The sequence below is a fragment of the Oncorhynchus nerka genome, linkage group LG14 (assembly GCF_034236695.1).
Source record: "Oncorhynchus nerka isolate Pitt River linkage group LG14, Oner_Uvic_2.0, whole genome shotgun sequence".
In the NCBI taxonomy this organism is placed as follows: domain Eukaryota; kingdom Metazoa; phylum Chordata; class Actinopteri; order Salmoniformes; family Salmonidae; genus Oncorhynchus; species Oncorhynchus nerka.
In genome coordinates this window covers 99,583,688-99,605,020 of record NC_088409.1, presented here as the reverse complement: position 1 = coordinate 99,605,020, position 21,333 = coordinate 99,583,688, and the positions used below count along the sequence as shown (strand labels likewise).

Here is a 21,333-nt window from a genome sequence, read left to right as displayed (position 1 = left end):
AATCTGGTTTAGCTTTTTCATTATGGGGTATTGTGTTGTCATTATGGGGTATTGTGATGTCATTATGGGGTATTGTGATGTCATTATGGGGTATTGTGATGTCATTATGGGGTATTGTGATGGCATTATGGGGTATTGTGATGTCATTATGGGGTATTGTGATGTCATTATGGGGTATTGTGATGTCATTATGGGGTATTGTGATGTCATTATGGGGTATTGTGATGTCATTATGGGGTATTGTGATGGCATTATCGGGTATTGTGATGTCATTATGGGGTATTGTGATGGCATTATGGGGTATTGTGATGGCATTATGGGGTATTGTGATGGCATTATCGGGTATTGTGTGTAGACTGATGAGGAATACTTTTTTTATTTCATCCATTTTAGAATAATAATGTAACAAAATGTGGAAAAAGTCAAGGGGTCTGAATACTTTCCGAATGCACTGTATATATATTTTAAGAATTTGGTTGAGGTTTGACAACTAGTATCACCACAAATAAGTGTGTGGAATTGCAGGAAATTTAAAACGGCTACATTTTTACCTTCACTCTGTGGTATAATGTGTAGAATTGTAGGAAGTACATTTTAAAACTGCAATAATTTTTTTCTCTGGAGTGTCAACAGTTTGGGGTCACATGTGTTGTGAGGTGGGGGTTTGTTTCTGCCAATATCCATCCAGACCCTTTTCCACCTAGGACATGTGTATGACCGGAACCTTCTCAAATATACATGATTCCAATTTTAGCTCCAAGATGCTGATTTATCGGTGCATTGAACCTTGTTCAAAAATAGTCCCGGTCGGTATTAGATAGAACTGTGGGGGGAAAACAACATGTGGTTACCTAGGTTACCGTTGGCTCACAGCAACAAAACCCTTTTCAAATGCAATTTTTCTTGTTGTCTTCTTCTTTTAGTCAATTAAAAAATGACATTAAAGATAAATACTGTACATGTCTAAAGATCACTTTTCAACATTGCCTGATCCAGAGTGTTCCAGAGTGTTCCAGAGTGCTCCAGAGTGCTCCAGAGTGTTACAGAGTGTTCTAGAGTGCTCCAGAGTGCTCCAGAGTGTTACAGAGTGCTCCAGAGTGTTCTAGAGTGCTCCAGAGTGTTCCAGAGTGCTCCAGAGTGCTCCAGAGTGTTACAGAGTGTTCTAGAGTGCTCCAGAGTGCTCCAGAGTGTTACAGAGTGCTCCAGAGTGTTCTAGAGTGCTCCAGAGTGTTCCAGAGTGCTCCAGAGTGCTACAGAGTGTTCTAGAGTGTTCCAGAGTGCTCCAGAGTGTTCCAGAGTGTTCCAGAGTGCTCTAGAGTGCTCCAGAGTGTTCTAGAGTACTCTACTTATACTGAACAAAAAATATAAACGCAACATGCAACAATTTCAAAGATTTGACTGAGTTACAGTTAATATGAGGAAATCAGTCAATTGAAATAAACTCATTAGGCCCTAATCCATGGATTTCACATGACTGGGAGTACAGATATGCATCTGTTGGTCACAGATACCTTTAAAACAAAAAGTAGGGGTGTGAATCAGAAAGCCAGTCAGTATCTGGTGTGGATCAGAAAACCAGTCAGTATCTGGTGTGACCACCATTTGCCTCATGCAGCGTGACACATCTCCTTCACATAGAGTTGATCAGGCTGTTGATTGTGGCCTGTGGAATGTTGTCCCACTCCTCTTCAACGGCTGTGTAAAGTTGCTGGATATTGGTGGGAACTGGAACACGCTGTCCTACACGTCGATCCAGAGCATCCCAAACATGCTCAGTGGGTGACATGTCTGGTGAGGATGCAGCCCATGGAAGAACTGGGACATTTTCAGCTTCCAGTAATTGTGTACATATCCTTGCAACATGGGGCCGTGCATTATGCTGAAACATGAGGTGATGGTGGTGGATGAATGGCACGACAATGGGCCTGCCTGCCCTTACCATAACCCCACCGCCACCAAGGGGCCCTCTGTTCACAACATTGACATCAGCAAACGGCGGCTTATGGTAGAGAAATGATCATTCAATTATCTGGTAACAGCTCTGGTGGACCTTCCTGCAGTCAGCATGCCAATTGCACGCTCCCTCAAGACTTGAGTCATCTGTGGCCTTGTGTTGTGTGACAAAACTGCACATTTTAGAGTGGCCCCAGCACAAGGTGCACCTGTGTAATTATCATGCTGTTTAATAATTTTATTGATATGCCACACCTGTCAGGCGGATGGATTATCTTGACGAAGGAGAAATGCTCAGTAACAGGGATGTAAACTAATTTGTGCACAACAGTCGAGAGAAATAAGCTTTTTGTGCAGTATGGAACATTTCTGAGATCTTTTATTTCAGCTTTTGAAACACGGGACCAAGACTTTACATGTTACTTTTTATATTTTTTGTTCAATGTAGAAAAATGTCATATCGTAGTGCTTCCCTCAAGCCTCTTTTCATGACGATGCTAGCAGCCACGTAAGTGACAGAGTGCTAGCTAGCTAACGACAGGAGCATTAAGCTAGCCGAGACCAACAACACAAACAAACTGACTACACAGCTACAAGTAGAGAACAGAGTTAAACTGACTACACAGCTACAAGTAGAGAACAGAGTTAAACTGACTACACAGCTACAAGTAGAGAACAGAGTTAAACTGACTACCCAGCTACAAGTAGAGAACAGAGTTAAACTGACTACCCAGCTACAAGTAGAGAACAGAGTTAAACTGACTACACAGCTACCAGTAGAGAACAGAGTTAAACTGACTACCCAGCTACAAGTAGAGAACAGAGTTAAACTGACTACCCAGCTACAAGTAGAGAACAGAGTTAAACTGACTACCCAGCTACAAGTAGAGAACAGAGTTAAACTGACTACCCAGCTACAAGTAGAGAACAGAGTTAAACTGACTACACAGCTACCAGTAGAGAACAGAGTTAAACTGACTACCCAGCTACAAGTAGAGAACAGAGTTAAACTGACTACACAGCTACCAGTAGAGAACAGAGTTAAACTGACTACCCAGCTACAAGTAGAGAACAGAGTTAAACTGACTACCCAGCTACAAGTAGGGAGTGGAGTATTACTGTGATGTCTTTATTCACCTTTCATCATTGGTTTGTAAATGAAAATCACCGCCATCTAGTGGCCACAATTAAATGACACACATGATTTTGGTTTAAGACTCCAGCACTGCAAATTGGGACGTCAACCACCAATAATAGCTTTACACTTTTTTTTTTTTTTTTTTTTCAAAACATCAAATTTAGAAGAAAATGGACTACTTTAAAATGGAGATGGTGCTGAACGTGGGCTCACAGACCCCATGATGGGACAGATACCACGTTGTGATATCTGCACATCTCTATGGGTACGACAGATAAAGTACATGATGTTAACTTTGTGTTGTGGTAGAGCAAGGGGGGTAGTTCTGCTTTAGACTGCACAGTAATGAGGAAATGAAAAAAGACTCACACACAGACAGGCAACACATCTCACAGTTCTATCCCAATTCAACTCTACTTGATTCCTTGCATCCTATCTCCTCGCCTCCTTCGCAACCATATCGAAAAGAAGAAGCTCTCAGGTCTCTCTCCTCTGACCTTCTTCTTCATTGTGTTTTGAGAAGTGGGGTGGGGAGATAGGATGTGAGAAATCAGGAGAGATACATTTAGAAAGAGCCCGAGTGTCGCTGAGGACAGACAGAGAGGAGAGAGAGAGAGACCAGCAGACAGACAGACAGACAGACAGAGAGGAGAGAGAGAGACCAGCAGACAGACAGACAGAGAGGAGAGAGAGAGAGACCAGCAGACAGACAGACAGACAGACAGAGAGGAGAGAGAGAGACCAGCAGACAGACAGACAGAGAGGAGAGAGAGAGACCAGCAGACAGACAGACAGACAGACAGAGAGGAGAGAGAGAAACCAGCAGACAGACAGACAGAGAGGAGAGAGAGAGACCAGCAGACAGAGAGGAGAGAGAGAGACCAGCAGACAGACAGAGAGGAGAGAGAGACCAGCAGACAGACAGACAGAGAGGAGAGAGAGAGACCAGCAGACAGACAGAGAGGAGAGAGAGAGAGACCAGCAGACAGACAGAGAGGAGAGAGAGAGACCAGCAGACAGACAGACAGAGAGGAGAGAGAGAGACCAGCAGACAGACAGAGAGGAGAGAGAGAGACCAGCAGACAGACAGACAGAGAGGAGAGAGAGACCAGCAGACAGACAGACAGAGAGGAGAGAGAGAGACCAGCAGACAGACAGACAGATACTCACATCCACCATCTGTTTGACGTGTTTAGAGATGGTGTCTGGGTCCAGCCTCGGAGTCACCCCTGACCCCCACTCTGCTACAACTGGGGATTTGACAGGTGCTACAGGCTAAGGGGGGAGGGAGAGGAGAGGAGAGAGAGAAAAGGAGGGAGGAGGCATGAAAGACTGCACACGTTAAAACACCTACCACATAACAAGCCTTTGTCAAGGGCTCAGTCTTTTTGTGGTTAACTTTGATGTAGCCTAGCCTCCACCCACAGGATGATGCAGTGAGCTCAGCCTGTAAAGTCAGAGGTCAGGAAGAAGGGAGGCAGGATGACAGATAACGTTGATAAACTGCATGTCAGCAGTAAGAGAGAGCGACAGAGACAGAGCACAGTGAGTGACACTAGTCTCTCGAAACACTTTCACCGTAAAGGTCTACACACGTTGTATTCGGCGCTTATGACAAGTATACTTTCGATTTGATACGACAGCCCCTGTGTCTAATGACCTAGGAAGAAGTTGATGAGGCTGGCACACGACTCTAGAGATTTCACCCCCCCTTTTTCCCAAAGAGTACAATCATTGACTGTGTTCGAGAGCATCAATCCCATGATGCATTGTGGGTAAATGGTGACTGACTGATCTACAAAATAATAATTGAGTAGTTATTTATGATACAAGGTGATTTGTTGATCAGTCAGTCGGCTGTAATGTGGAACCGTTCACTTCCTCGCAACTAGATCGGACACCAATTGTGCAAGTTCTCCCACTTAAAAAGATGAGAGAGGCTTGTAATTTTCATCATAGGTACACTTCAACTATGACAGACAAAATGAGAAAAAAAAATCCAGAAAATCACATTGTAGGATTTTTTATGAATTTATTTGCAAATTATGGTGGAAAATAATTAGAAAATTACAGGCCTCCCTCATCTTTTTAAGTGGGAGAACTTGCACAATTGGTGGCTGACTAAATACTTTTTTGCCCCACTGATATATAATGTTTTTAGGTGTCCAGTACTGACCTGTGTCTTAGGGTTCTTGGGTTCCTTGGTGTAGGACAGCTCATAGATCTCATCTTCTGTGTAGTACAGATCCAGAGACAGCTGGGGGGGGGTTGTGACTATACATTGAAGAGGTCTACTGTGTCTCTCAATACATCTACTTTAGTAATAGCTTTTCACAGTATCCATACCACTAAACTGAGCCCTATAACCGATAAAAACTAAATCAATTCCATTTGAGAAAAAGGTATTCTAGCCTTGTTATAAATAAAGATTTTAACAAATTAAACAAATATCCCAATGTCCCAGGGCAGTGATTGGGGACACTGCCCTGTGTAGGGTGCCGTCTTTCGGATGGGACGTTAAACGGGTGTCCTGACTCTCTGAGGTCACTAAAAGATCCCATGGCACTTATTGTAAGAGTAGGGGTGTTAACCCCGGTGTCCTGACTCTCTGTGGTCACTAAAGATCCCATGGTACTTATTGTAAGAGTAGGGGTGTTAACCCCGGTGTCCTGACTCTCTGAGGTCATTAAAGATCCCATGGTACTTATCGTAAGAGTAGGGGTGTTAACCCTGGTGTCCTGGCTAAATTCCCCAATCTGGCCCTCAAAATCTTCACAGTCACCTAATAATCCCCAGTTTACAAATTGGCTCATTCAACGCCCCTCCTCTCCCCTCTAACTATTCCCCAGGTTGTTGCTGCAAATGAGAACGTGTTCTCAGTCAACTTACCTGGTAAAATAAGGGATAATATAATATATAATATAATATATATAATATATATATATAATATAAATCTCACGGTAAGTAGATGCAGCAGATCCTTGTTGGCTTCAAACGGAGGAGAGCAGGAGTGTACCGACAGCAGGTCAGAGATGTTAGAGTAGAGATGCTGCAGTTTCCCCAGGTTAATCTTCTGCTCCTCCAGGTAGTCTGGCAGGGCCTCGTTCAGGGAGATCAGGTCCTTCAAGTGGACCCCCAGGATAGGCACTTTAAACCCCGAACACTCACTGTACACCCGTCGGTAGTTACTATAGTTACTAGAGGAGGACAGCAGCTCTGTCATCTCGCTCAGGGCCTGGAGAGGAGGAGGAGGTAAAAAAAGTTACTATAGTTACTGGAGGAGGACAGCAGCTCTGTCATCTCGCTCAGGGCCTGGAGAGGAGGAGGAGGAGGTAAAAAAAGTTACTATAGTTACTGGAGGAGGACAGCAGCTCTGTCATCTCGCTCAGGGCCTGGAGAGGAGGAGGAGGAGGTAAAAAAAAAAAGTTACTATAGTTACTGGAGGAGGACAGCAGCTCTGTCATCTCGCTCAGGGCCTGGAGAGGAGGAGGAGGAGGTAAAAAAAGTTACTATAGTTACTGGAGGAGGACAGCAGCTCTGTCATCTCGCTCAGGGCCTGGAGAGGAGGAGGAGGAGGTAAAAAAAGTTACTATAGTTACTGGAGGAGGACAGCAGCTCTGTCATCTCGCTCAGGGCCTGGAGAGGAGGAGGAGGTAAAAAAAGTTACTATAGTTACTGGAGGAGGACAGCAGCTCTGTCATCTCGCTCAGGGCCTGGAGAGGAGGAGGAGGAGGTAAAAAAGTTACTATAGTTACTGGAGGAGGACAGCAGCTCTGTCATCTCGCTCAGGGCCTGGAGAGGAGGAGGAGGAGGTAAAAAAGTTACTATAGTTACTGGAGGAGGACAGCAGCTCTGTCATCTCGCTCAGGGCCTGGAGAGGAGGAGGAGGAGGTAAAAAAAGTTACTATAGTTACTGGAGGAGGACAGCAGCTCTGTCATCTCGCTCAGGGCCTGGAGAGGAGGAGGAGGAGGTAAAAAAAGTTACTATAGTTACTGGAGGAGGACAGCAGCTCTGTCATCTCGCTCAGGGCCTGGAGAGGAGGAGGAGGAGGTAAAAAAAGTTACTATAGTTACTGGAGGAGGACAGCAGCTCTGTCATCTCGCTCAGGGCCTGGAGAGGAGGAGGAGGAGGTAAAAAAAGGGGATTACTTCCTACATGGGTGTCGCCGGTTTCCTCTGAACACCCATGGTGCATTAGGGCGAAGGTTTCAGTGGAGGCTCCTCAGAGGAGGATGGGGAGGACCATCCTCAGAGGAGGATGGGGAGGACCATCCTCAGAAATAGTGTAACATGAAAAAAAGTTTGTAGCCTCAACAAATAAAGGAGGACAGCTAGTTTCCGTCCTCCTCTGGGGTACATTGACTTCAATACAAAACCTAGGAGGCTCATGTAGTAGCTTAAACCTATCGATGTTACATTGACCTGGATGAATGGAATATGAATGACAATCATCCAATACGCTGTAATAGAAATAATAAGGCCGTGCTCATAAAAATATATTAGTCCTCCCTCATCTTAAACGTCACCAACCGCCACTGGCAGGTTTGAATTTAGAAAATGTTTAGAACACCAAGAAATGTATTAACATGTAATGGTAGCTAGAACATCTGCTGCTTATGGATACATATGACATATTAGCCTGTTATCAAGGGCCTTTCACAGCTAAGGATCCCATCAGCTAGGTTAGGGTTAGGGCCTATCACAGCGAAGGATCCCATCAGCTAGGTTAGGGTTAGGGTCTATCACAGCTAAGGACCCCATCAGCTAGGTTAGGGTTAGGGCCTATCACATCTGAGGATCCCATCAGCTAGGTTAGGGCCTATCAGCTAGGTTAGTGTTAGGGCCTATCACATCTAAGGATCCCATCAGCTAGGTTAGGGTTAGGGCCTATCACATCTAAGGATCCCATCAGCTAGGTTAGGGTTAGGGCCTATCACATCTAAGGATCCCATCAGCTAGGTTAGGGTTAGGGCCTATCACATCTAAGGATCCCATCAGCTAGGTTAGGGTTAGGGCCTATCACATCTGAGGATCCCATCAGCTAGGTTAGGGCTAGGGCCTATCACATCTAAGGATCCCATCAGCTAGGTTAGGGTTAAGGCTGACCTTAGTGACGTCAGGGGGTAGCAGACTGGCGGTGTCCTTCAGACGAGAGATGGAGCTGTGACACAGACCACCCGTCACCGCCATCAGAGTGTTGAAGTTCTGCAGCGCATGCAGCCTCTACAGGGGGAGGGGGGAGGGAGAAAATACGTTTATTTGTCATCTCAGGAAGTGATTCTGGATTCTAAAGAAAAAGGAACTTATGTCAGCAGACACCAGTGGAGGTTATTCAGAGGAGGAAGGAGAGGACCATCCTCAGTGAATAAAAAATATAAAAAATAGTCTACATTTTCAAGTTATCCTTTTTAGATAAAACTATACTAAATATATTCACGTCACCAAATAACTGATTAAAATACACTGTTTTGTAATGAAGGTCAACAGTAGCCTCAACAGCTCTCTGTAGGGTAGCACCATGGTGTAGCCGGAGGACAGCTAGCTTCCGTCCTCCTCTGGGGTACATTGACTTCAATACAAAACCTAGGTGGCTCATGGTTCTCACCCCCTTCCATAGACTCACACAGTAATTATGGAAACGTCTGGAGGATGTCCTCCAACCTATCAGAGCTCTTGTAGCATGAACTGACATGTCTTCCACCCAATCAAAGGATCAGAGAATTAATCTAGTACTGAAAGCATAAGCTACAACTAGCAAGCACTGCAGTGCATAAAATGTGGTAAATAGTTGACTCAAAGAGAGAGAAAGACAATAGTTGAACAGCTAGCTAGTTTAGCCTACTCAAACACCCAGCTCAAACAGGGAGGGATGCTATGTTAGCTAGCTGGCTATGGCTATCCAACAGGGAGGGATGCTATGTTAGCTAGCTAGCTATGGCTATCCAACAGAGAGGGATGCTATGTTAGCTAGCTGGCTATGGCTATCCAACAGAGAGGGATGCTATGTTAATTAGCTAGCTAGCTATGGCTATCCAACAGAGAGGGATGCTATGTTAGCTAGCTGGCTATGGCTATCCAACAGAGAGGGATGCTATGTTAACTAGCTAGCTAGCTATGGCTATCCAACAGAGAGGGATGCTATGTTAGCTAGCTGGCTATGGCTATCCAACAGAGAGGGATGCTATGTTAGCTAGCTGGCTATGGCTATCCAACAGAGAGGGATGCTATGTTAGCTAGCTGGCTATGGCTATCCAACAGAGATGGATGCTATGTTAGCTAGCTGGCTATGGCTATCCAACAGAGAGGGATGCTATGTTAGCTAGCTGGCTATGGCTATCCAACACTGGAATTCTTCCAAGTCAAGGTAAGCTTTTGGTTTTATTAATTTATTGCCCCCGGGGCCTGCCGGTGTAATTGCTAAACTGCTTGCTGATTGTACACTGTACTCCATGATAGTAGCAGGTTTACTAACACGTTAGTTATAGTAGCTAGTAGCTAATATGGTGACAACGATGTAGGCTGTGTGTAGTGGTTATGAGGAAAGTTTTTTTGTTTGTTGCATGGTCACAGACAGCTGATGTGTTCACTGAAGTTCACAAGCGAAGGGAAAAGGTGAGAGGAGAAGATGCACGTAGAGGTGAGAAGGAATTCTACAACGAGCAAAAAGTTAAGTGTTTGCGTGTGATCAGGGGTGTATTCATTCTACCGATTCTGTTGAAAAACATCTCTGAAACAGAAGCAAACTGAACAAAACAGTGATCAAACATACCTGAATTTCTCCAACTGTTGGACTAATGATCACACCCTAGATCAGCTAGATGCAGCCAAGAGATGTGTCACTGTCTGTCACTTTGATTACTCAAATTTTTTCTCTCGACCTGTGTGCACCTACGTTGTAAACTTTCATTCATAGGCGAGATTGTAACAACCTCGTGATGGGTATATGGAAATTAGAGTGTCATGTAGTAGCTTAAACCAATCACAGTTACATTGAAATGGGTGAATGGAAAATGAATGACAGTCATCCAATATGCTGTAATAGAAATAAGGCCATGCTCATGAAAATATATTAATCCTCCCTCATCTTGAACGTCACCAACCGCCGCTGGCAGGCACGTCTAGATGGGAACACTGTACAGAACTCACACTAGCTGGTTTGTTGTTTCTAAGTTACCTGGGGTACGTGTATGAACCTGGTGAATACCTGGGGTCTCTGCTGAGTGGTGTGTGTGTTTATAGGTTACCTGGGGTCTCTGCTGAGTGGTGTGTGTGTGTGTGTTTATAGGTTACCTGGGGTCTCTGCTGAGTGGTGTGTGTGTGTGTGTGTGTTTATAGGTTACCTGGGCTCTCTGCTGAGTGGTGTGTGTGTGTGTGTGTGTTTATAGGTTACCTGGGCTCTCTGCTGAGTGGTGTGTGTGTGTGTGTGTGTGTGTGTGTTTATAGGTTACCTGGGCTCTCTGCTGAGTGGTGTGTGTGTGTGTGTGTGTGTGTGTGTGTTGTGTGTGTGTGTGTGTGTGTGTGTGTGTGTGTGTGTGTGTGTGTGTGTGTGTGTGTGTGTGTGTGTGTGTGTGTGTGTGTGTTTGCGTGCGTGTGTGTGTGTGTGTGTGTTTATAGGTTACCTGGGCTCTCTGCTGAGTGGTGTGTGTGTGTGTGTGTGTGTGTGTGTGTGTGTGTGTGTGTGTGTGTGTGTGTGTGTGTGTGTGTGTGTGTGTGTGTGTGTGTGTGTGTGTGTGTGTGTGTGTGTGTGTGTGTGTGTGTGTGCGTGCGTGTGTGTGTGTTTATAGGTTACCTGGGCTACGTGTAGGAACTTGGTGAAGACCTGGGCTCTCTGCTGTGCAGTGTGTCTGCTCAGAATCATCAGCTGGACCCACTGAGACACCCCATTACACATCATGACACTGCGCTCCAGGGATGGGTTGTCCCTCACAGAGCCACGCACCACGTAGCTACGGTAATCCAGGAACTGGCGCAGAGCAGGAAAGGACAGGACACAGGAGTGGACAGAGAGAGAGAGAGAGACAGGCAGGTAAGACAGGACACAGGAGTGGACAGAGAGAGAGACAGGCAGGTAAGACAGGACACAGGAGTGGACAGAGAGAGAGAGACAGGCAGGTAAGACAGGACACAGGAGTGGACAGAGAGAGAGAGAGAGAGAGACAGGCAGGTAAGACAGGACACAGGAGTGGACAGAGAGAGAGAGAGAGAGAGAGACAGGCAGGTAAGACAGGACACAGGAGTGGACAGAGAGAGAGACAGGCAGGTAAGACAGGACACAGGAGTGGACAGAGAGAGAGAGACAGGCAGGTAAGACAGGACACAGGAGTGGACAGAGAGAGAGAGAGAGACAGGCAGGTAAGACAGGACACAGGAGTGGACAGAGAGAGAGAGAGAGAGAGAGAGAGAGACAGGCAGGTAAGACAGGACACAGGAGTGGACAGAGAGAGAGACAGGCAGGTAAGACAGGACACAGGAGTGGACAGAGAGAGAGAGACAGGCAGGTAAGACAGGACACAGGAGTGGACAGAGAGAGAGAGAGAGAGAGACAGGCAGGTAAGACAGGACACAGGAGTGGACAGAGAGAGAGAGAGAGACAGGCAGGTAAGACAGGACACAGGAGTGGACAGAGAGAGAGACAGGCAGGTAAGACAGGACACAGGAGTGGACAGAGAGAGAGAGACAGGCAGGTAAGACAGGACACAGGAGTGGACAGAGAGAGAGAGAGAGAGAGACAGGCAGGTAAGACAGGACACAGGAGTGGACAGAGAGAGAGAGAGAGAGAGAGAGAGACAGGCAGGTAGGACAGGACACAGGAGTGGACAGAGAGAGAGACAGGCAGGTAAGACAGGACACAGGAGTGGACAGAGAGAGAGACAGGACACAGGAGTGGACAGAGAGAGAGACAGGCAGGTAAGGCAGGACGTGAACTTGTTAAAGACATTCTCCGCTACTTTTGTATGCCTTTGAGCCAGTACTGAACGTATAGCTCACAAGCCAAAAGTGGTCCCTGAAAATCGCGTACTATTTAACATTGCTCTCTCTTTCTTGCTCGCTGTCACTCAATTGGCAAGAAGCTGTCACTCAATTGGCAAGAAGCTGTCACTCAATTGGCAAGAAGTTGTCACTCAATTGGCAAGAAGCTGTCACTCAATTGGCAAGAAGCTGTCACTCAATTGGCAAGAAGCTGTCACTCAATTGGCAAGAAGCTGTCACTCAATTGGCAAGAAGCTGTCACATCAATTGGCAAGAAGCTGTCACTCAATTGGCAAGAAGCTGTCACTCAATTGGCAAGAAGCTGTCACTCAATTGGCAAGGGTTCATCGGATTTCTAGGGGGCTGGACCCACGTGAGGGAAAATTGCTCCGCACAGCTTCTAATTGACGTGAGACAGTAATTCTGCTCATAGATGATTCATGTAGGAACTACACATTGACACATCCAACCCAAAGAGGGAAGTTAAAAAATAAAATAAAAAACGTACTAGTCGCCAAAGTACCAGAGCATGTCTTTAACATGTCTTTAACATGTCTTTAACATGTCTTTAATCAATGGCTCAATTTTAATCAACCTTCCTGCAGTGTTAATCCATTTAGTTGTTTGTGGTCAAATAAAATGACATTGTTTAAGGGGAATCAGTCTCAGTTAGGCTCTGCAAATATTTTATATTCTCGATCATGTAATGAATAGTAATTTGGGATGCAATGTGCTTTGTAGATCAATGATTCCCAGTCCAAGCAATGTTGTCCACCTCAAACACACATATTGACTGACTGACTGACTGACTGGCTAACTGACTGACTGCTTTAACTGACTGACTAAATGGCTAGCAGAATTACTGACTGGCTGACTGACTGACTGGCTGGCTGACTAACTGGATAGTAGACTGACTGACTGGCTGGCTGGCTGGCGAAACTGGCTAGTTGACTGACTGACTGACTGGCTGGCTGGCTGGCTGGCTGGTTGACTAACTGGCTAGTTGACTGACTGACTGGCTGGCTGGCTAACTGGCTAGTTGACTGACTGACTGACTGGCTGGCTGGCTAACTGGCTAGTTGACTGACTGACTGACTGGCTGGCTGGTTGACTAACTGGCTAGTTGACTGACTGACTGACTGGCTGGCTGGCTAACTGGCTAGTTGACTGACTGACTGACTGGCTGGCTGGCTAACTGGCTAGTTGACTGACTGACTGGCTGGCTGGCTGATTAACTGGCTAGTTGACTGACTGAGTGGCTGGCTAGCTGGCTAGTTGACTGACTGACTGGCTGGCTGGCTAACTGGCTAGTTGACTGACTGACTGGCTGGCTAGCTGGCTAACTGGCTAGTTGACTGACTGGCTGACTGGCTGGCTGGCTGGCTAACTGGCTAGTTGAATGCCTGACTGGCTGGCTGGCTAACTGGCTAGTTGACTGACTGACTGGCTGACTGACTGGCTGGCTGACTAACTGGCTAGTTGACTGACTGACTGGCTGACTAGCTGGCTGGCTGGCTGACTAACTGGCTGGTTGACTGACTGGCTGACTAGCTGACTGGATGGCTGACTGACTGGCTAGTTGACTGACTAACTGGCTAGTTGACTGACTGGCTGGCTGACTGGCTGGCTGCCTCCCTCCCTCACCGAGACGTTGCAGAAGTTTTTGAACTCCAGGTAGGAGAGGTGTTCAGCCATCTCATCCGGCTCCATGTGGTCAAACAGTAGAGAGACCTTCCTCTTCTTTACAGACTGAGACGGGGCCTGGGAGACTGGGTTCACTGGACTTTTGGGGGGGGGGGAAACAAATGATTATTACATTACTGTTATACCTGGGGATAAGTAAACAACACACAGGACAGTATTAGAGTAGAATAGAATGGACTGAGACAGGCTGAGGTTAGCTGGGCTATTGATTATTACATTACTGTATTATTACTATTATACTGGGGGGAAACACCATTAAAAACAGGGATGATTACAGTAGAATGGAACAGGCAGGGATGATTACAGTAGAATGGAACAGGCAGGGATGATTACAGTAGAATGGAACAGGCAGGGATGATTACAGTAGAATGGAACAGGCAGGGATGATTACAGTAGAATGGAACAGGCAGGGATGATTACAGTAGAATAGAACAGGCAGGGATGATTACAGTAGAATACAGTAGAATAGAACAGGCAGGGATGATTACAGTAGAATGGAACAGGCAGGGATGATTACAGTAGAATAGAACAGGCAGGGATGATTACAGTAGAATAGAACAGGCAGGGATGATTACAGTAGAATAGAACAGGCAGGGATGATTACAGTAGAATAGAACAGGCAGGGATGATTACAGTAGAATAGAACAGGCAGGGATGATTACAGTAGAATGGAACAGGCAGGGATGATTACAGTAGAATAGAACAGGCAGGGATGATTACAGTAGAATAGAACAGGCAGGGATGATTACAGTAGAATACAGTAGAATAGAACAGGCAGGGATGATTACAGTAGAATGGAACAGGCAGGGATGATTACAGTAGAATACAGTAGAATAGAACAGGCAGGGATGATTACAGTAGAATACAGTAGAATGGAACAGGCAGGGATGATTACAGTAGAATAGAACAGGCAGGGATGATTACAGTAGAATAGAACAGGCAGGGATGATTACAGTAGAATAGAACAGGCAGGGATGATTACAGTAGAATAGAACAGGCAGGGATGATTACAGTAGAATACAGTAGAATAGAACAGGCAGGGATGATTACAGTAGAATAGAACAGGCAGGGATGATTACAGTAGAATACAGTAGAATAGAACAGGCAGGGATGATTACAGTAGAATACAGTAGAATGGAACAGGCAGGGATGATTACAGTAGAATACAGTAGAATAGAACAGGCAGGGATGATTACAGTAGAATAGAACAGGCAGGGATGATTACAGTAGAATACAGTAGAATAGAACAGGCAGGGATGATTACAGTAGAATACAGTAGAATAGAACAGGCAGGGATGATTACAGTAGAATACAGTAGAATAGAACAGGCAGGGATGATTACAGTAGAATAGAACAGACAGGGATGATTACAGTAGAATACAGTAGAATAGAACAGGCAGGGATGATTACAGTAGAATACAGTAGAATAGAACAGGCAGGGATGATTACAGTAGAATACAGTAGAATAGAACAGGCAGGGATGATTACAGTAGAATAGAACAGACAGGGATGATTACAGTAGAATACAGTAGAATAGAACAGGCAGGGATGATTACATGACAATATTACCTGAGTTGTGAGAAGGTCTCAAACGTACAGGAACATTTCCCTCTGTGACAGGAAGCGTACTCAAACAGACATGGTGGGATGGCATCATAACTAAAACATCAAGGAGAAAGGAAAAACAAAATCCAAATCCAATGTATTTATATAGCCCTTCGTACATCAGATGATGTCTCAAAGTGCTGTACAGAAACCCAGCCTAAAACCCCAAACAGCAAGCAATGCAGGTGTGGAAGCACGGTGGCAAGGAAAAACTCCCTAGAAAGGCCAGAACCTAGGAAGAAACCTAGGCCTGATTCAGTATAAGCAGGCCCTGGTGAGGAGAACTATCCCTCAGTCTGATTCAGTATCAACAGGCCCAGGCCCTGGTGAGGAGACCAGTGATAGAGGCCTTTGTACCAGTATACTCTGTTACCAGTGATAGAGCCCTTTGTACCAGTGGACTCTGTTACCAGTCATAGAGCTCTTTGTACCAGTAGACTCTGTTACCAGTCATAGAGCTCTTTGTACCAGTGGACTCTGTTACCAGTCATAGAGCTCTTTCTCCCAGTAGATTCTGTTACCAGTGATAGAGCCCTTTGTACCAGTATACTCTGTTACCAGGCATATAGCTCTTTGTACCAGTAGACTCTGTTACCAGTGATAGAGCTCTTTGTACCAGTAGACTCTGTTACCAGTGATAGAGCTCTTTATACCAGTAGACTCTGTTACCAGTCATAGAGCTCTTTGTACCAGTGGACTCTGTTACCAGGCATATAGCTCTTTGTACCAGTAGACTCTGTTACCAGTCATAGAGCTCTTTGTACCAGTAGACTCTGTTACCAGTGATAGAGCTCTTTGTACCAGTAGACTCTGTTACCAGTCATAGAGCTCTTTGTACCAGTAGACTCTGTTACCAGTGATAGAGCCCTTTGTACCAGTAGACTCTGTTACCAGTCATAGAGCCCTTTGTACCAGTAGACTCTGTTACCAGTGATAGAGCTCTTTGTACCAGTAGACTCTGTTACCAGTCATAGAGATCTTTGTACCAGTAGACTCTGTTACCAGTGATAGAGCCCTTTGTACCAGTAGACTCTGTTACCAGTCATAGAGCCCTTTGTACCAGTAGACTCTGTTACCAGTCATAGAGCTCTTTGTACCAGTAGACTCTGTTACCAGTCATAGAGCTCTTTGTACCAGTAGACTCTGTTACCAGTGATAGAGCTCTTTGTAACAGTAGACTCTGTTACCAGTCATAGAGCTCTTTGTACCAGTAGACTCTGTTACCAGTGATAGAGCCCTTTGTACCAGTAGACTCTGTTACCAGTCATAGAGCCCTTTGTACCAGTAGACTCTGTTACCAGTCATAGAGCTCTTTGTACCAGTAGACTCTGTTACCAGTCATAGAGCTCTTTGTACCAGTAGACTCTGTTACCAGTGATAGAGCCCTTTGACAGACAGCTGTTGGTATCTTTGTCACCTACTCTACTTGTCACCTGGTCTCCTGGTGTGGTGACAGGCCTGCACAACGGGCTGGAGCTAATACATACCTACAGCACATCCATTCAGTCAGACACACGCACTCACACAGTGTGACTCACAGGTAGGATGTGTCTATGATGTCCTGTGTCTCAGACCTGGCCAGGGTCCACAATTCTCCCATCATCTGCTCTAGTTGAGGGTCAGCCTCAAACACCGCTGGGAACCTGCTGATCCACTGTCTATAGGACAGAACACAGTTACTATAGTAACAACACAACAGTATATAGCCTCAAACACCGCTGGAAACCTGCTGATCCACTGTCTATAGGACAGAACACAGTTACTATAGTAACAACACAACAGTATATAGCCTCAAACACCGCTGGGAACCTGCTGATCTGCTGTCTATAGGACAGAACACAGTTACTATAGTAACAACACAACAGTATATAGCCTCAAACACCGCAGGCAACCTGCTGATCCGCTGTCTATAGGACAGAACACAGTTACTATAGTAACAACACAACAGTATATAGCCTCAAACACCACTGGGAACCTGCAGGTCAGGATATATAGGTAGAGGTCAGGATATCTAGGTAGAGGTCAGGATATATAGGTAGAGGTTAGGATATCTAGGTAGAGGTCAGGATATATAGGTAGAGGTCATGATATATAGGTAGAGGTCAGGATATCTAGGTAGAGGTCAGGATATATAGGTAGAGGTCAGGATATATAGGTAGAGGTCAGGATATCTAGGTAGAGGTCAGGATATCTAGGTAGAGGTCAGGATATATAGGTAGAGGTCAGGATATCTAGGTAGAGGTCAGGATATCTAGGTAGAGGTCAGGATATATAGGTAGAGGTCAGGATATCTAGGTAGAGGTCAGGATATATAGGTAGAGGTCAGGATATATAGGTAGAGGTCAGGATATATAGGTAGAGGTCAGGATATCTAGGTAGAGGTCAGGATATCTAGGTAGAGGTCAGGATATCTAGGTAGAGGTCAGGATATATAGGTAGAGGTCAGGATATCTAGGTAGAGGTCAGGATATATAGGTAGAGGTCAGGATATATAGGTAGAGGTCAGGATATCTAGGTAGAGGTCAGGATATATAGGTAGAGGTCAGGATATATAGGTAGAGGTCAGGATATCTAAGTAGAGGTCAGGATATATAGGTAGAGGTCAGGATATATAGGTAGAGGTCAGGATATATAGGTAGAGGTCAGGATATCTAGGTAGAGGTCAGGATATATAGGTAGAGGTCAGGATATATAGGTAGAGGTCAGGATATATAGGTAGAGGTCAGGATATATAAGTCTAAAGCTCATTTCATGTTTTGTGATCAAATTGTACTGTAGAATAGTGACACACACACACACACACAGACAGACACACACACACACACACACACACACACACACACACACACACACACACACACACACACACACACACACACACACACACACACACACACACACACATACACAGACACACAAACACACACAGACACACACAAACACACACACACACACACAGATACACACACACACAGATACACATCACACTGACCTGATAAGGTGGCAGACCTGCGGTCGTCTCAGTCCTCTCTTTTCCACTGGGCAGTCCTTATAGGTTACACAGTCAAGGAAGAGCAGCCGGAAGAGATGGCTTCTATACAACATGATGCAACTGTACGCGGCACATAACCATATCAGCTGTTATGGACCAACATAACCAATGCATTTAAATCAATGGTTATGGACAGCAGCATCGGAGTCTGAAACCACAGCTCTCAAACAGCTCTGTGCCACTGAACACAGTCAATAGACACCCAGTCAGCCCACCAGAACACTAATCAGCTTCTTCACTCATTTCTATATAAAGGGTGGGGGGTGGGGGGGGGGTAAGGTATTGGAAACATCAGGAGTAAACAAAGCAGGGTTTGTTTCCTAGTCAGAGGGATTATGGGACATGGGACTATGAGGTGCAGGGCACCGACAGGACTGACCACACTAACCCCTGGGCAGACCTGGGTTCAGACACTAGCTGACACGTTCAGATACAGGACTGACCACACTAACCCCTGGGCAGACCTGGGTTCAGACACTAGCTGACACGTTCAGATACAGGACTGACCACACTAACCCCTGGGCAGACCTGGGTTCAGACACTAGCTGACACGTTCAGATACAGGACTGACCACACTAACCCCTGGGCAGACCTGGGTTCAGACACTACCTGACACGTTCAGATACAGGACTGACCACACTAACCCCTGGGCAGACCTGGGTTCAGACACAGACAGATCTAAAACATTCAGATACTTTGAGCATTTGCTTTACCCTGCCTGGAGTTTAGTTTAGTTTATTTTATTTTTACAGGGACAGTGCACATTAATCAACGTTTCAGTAAAAGTGCCGGTTTTAGCCAGCCGGCTAATTTTCAACCGCAGTCCCTGGGCAGGTTATTAAAAACAATTACAATATAGACAATAGTAACATAGAACAAGCAAGACATAGCAACATAGGACAAGCAAGACGTAGCATACAGACAGAGCAATATAGGACAAGCAAGACGTAGCATACAGACAGAGCAACATAGGACAAGCAAGACGTAGCATACAGACAGAGCAACATAGGACAAGCAAGACAGAGCAACATAGAACAAGCAAGACGTAGCATACAGACAGAGCAACATAGAACAAGCAAGACATAGCATACAGACAGAGCAACATAGAACAAAAAGTGACCAATGGGTTGGTTTGGCAGTTATGGGACTATTCAATTAGTTTATTAAAGCCAGGCAAGTGCAATCAAGAATAGATAACGTATTTAAATAGTGTTTGAACCCATATGTTCGCCACGGGGTCAGGAAGCAGCAATGCATCGTGGGTAGAGGATATAGGGCGAGGAGTTTCTGGGCGAAGGTCTGTGAGGGAACAACCCAGCTGTGCATCATCAGAGTCATGTGAACTAGCTGAGACCCCCGCGAAAGCTTTCCATCCGAGTCTGGAACACAACCAATCAACACACAGGTCACAGGTTAGAACCAATTAACACACAGGTCACAGTTTAGAACCAATCAACACACAGGTCAAAGGTTAGAACCAATCAACACACCGGTTAGAACCAATCAACATACAGGTCAAAGGTTAGAACCAATCAACACACAGATAAGGGGTGAGAGGTCAGGGGTTGCAGTAAGATACAGCAGAAGCCAGAATAGAGGACAATTTAGACAGAGTTCGCAGGTCATCAAGTCTAGGTATGATCAAAACGTCATTGTATTAAAAACACACAAAAAATACATTTTAAGTGATAATAGGTCTGAAGCCAGAGAAATAAATAAAATTCACATGAGCACCACAGTGCTTCTGAAATGAGATGCTCATGTTGAGCGCCTCTATAAAATGAACACATCATGGGCAGAACAGTTTGGCCGTTGCATAGTAACAACGGACTTGAATGTTAACACTTTACAATATTGTGCAGTGGTGTGCAGATCTAATACTTGAAATAGTAACAGTGCAAAGTAAGTTATGATGAGGTAACTGACTGCATATGAGATACATGGTTATGTAGCGCTATAGACAGAGAGAGAGAGAGAGGGGGGACAGAGGGGGGAGAGAGAGACAGAGAGAGGGGGGGAGAGGGAGAGAGAGAGATGACAGTGTTATGTAGCGCTATAGACAGAGAGAGAGAGAGGGGGGAGAGAGAGGGGGGGGGAGAGAGGGTAGAGAGAGAGAGAGAGAGGGGGAGGGAGAGCACAAAATAAACTTCAGTTAGTGCTGAATACGGCTGCTAGAATCCTGACTACAACCAAAAAATTTGATCATATTACTCCAGTGCTAGCCTCTCTACACTGGCTTCCTGTCAAAGCAAGGGCTGATTTCAAGGTTTTACTGCTAACCTACAAAGCATTACATGGGCTTGCTCCTACCTATCTCTCTGATTTGGTCCTGCCGTACATACCTACACGTACGCTACGGTCACAAGCCGCAGGCCTCCTAATTGTCCCTAGAATTTCTAAGCAAACAGCTGGAGGCAGGGCTTTCTCCTATAGAGCTCCATTTTTATGGAACGGTCTGCCTACCCATGTCAGAGACGCAAACTCGGTCTCAACCTTTAAGTCTTTACTGAAGACTCATCTCTTCAGTGGGTCATATGATTGAGTGTAATCTGGCCCAGGAGTGGGAAGGTGAACGGAAAGGCTCTGGAGCAACGAACCGCCCTTGCTGTCTCTGCCTGGCCGATTCCCCTCTTTCCACTGGAATTCTCTGCCTCTACCCTGTTACGGGGGCTGAGTCACTGGCTTACTGGGGCTCTCTCATGCCGTCCCTGGGGGGGGGTGCGTCACCTGGGTGGGTTGATTCACTGTTGTGGTCAGCCTGTCTGCGTTGGCGCCCCCCCCTTGGGTTGTGCCGTGGCGGAGATCTTTGTGGGCTATACTCGGCCTTGTCTCAGGATGGTAAGTTGGTGGTTGAAGATATCCCTCTAGTGGTGTGGGGGCTGTGCTTTGGCAAAGTGGGTGGGGTTATATC

At 45.7% G+C, this 21,333-nt stretch overlaps 1 protein-coding gene across 1 annotated transcript in view; it reads right to left on the bottom strand.

The window, feature by feature from the left end:
• The window catches only part of rasgrp4 (RAS guanyl releasing protein 4), an 82,512-nt gene that overhangs the window by 36,248 nt on the left and 24,931 nt on the right, over positions 1-21,333 (bottom strand). The window contains exons 3-12 of the mRNA XM_065000609.1: positions 19,696-19,801; positions 18,363-18,425; positions 16,909-17,028; positions 15,335-15,424; positions 13,706-13,844; positions 10,881-11,054; positions 8,198-8,314; positions 6,051-6,326; positions 5,268-5,348; positions 4,262-4,366 (exon numbers count right to left, since the gene is read on the bottom strand). Coding sequence (XP_064856681.1) covers positions 4,262-4,366; positions 5,268-5,348; positions 6,051-6,326; positions 8,198-8,314; positions 10,881-11,054; positions 13,706-13,844; positions 15,335-15,424; positions 16,909-17,028; positions 18,363-18,425; positions 19,696-19,801 — 1,271 coding nt within the window. The remainder of the gene's footprint in view (positions 1-4,261; positions 4,367-5,267; positions 5,349-6,050; positions 6,327-8,197; positions 8,315-10,880; positions 11,055-13,705; positions 13,845-15,334; positions 15,425-16,908; positions 17,029-18,362; positions 18,426-19,695; positions 19,802-21,333) is intronic.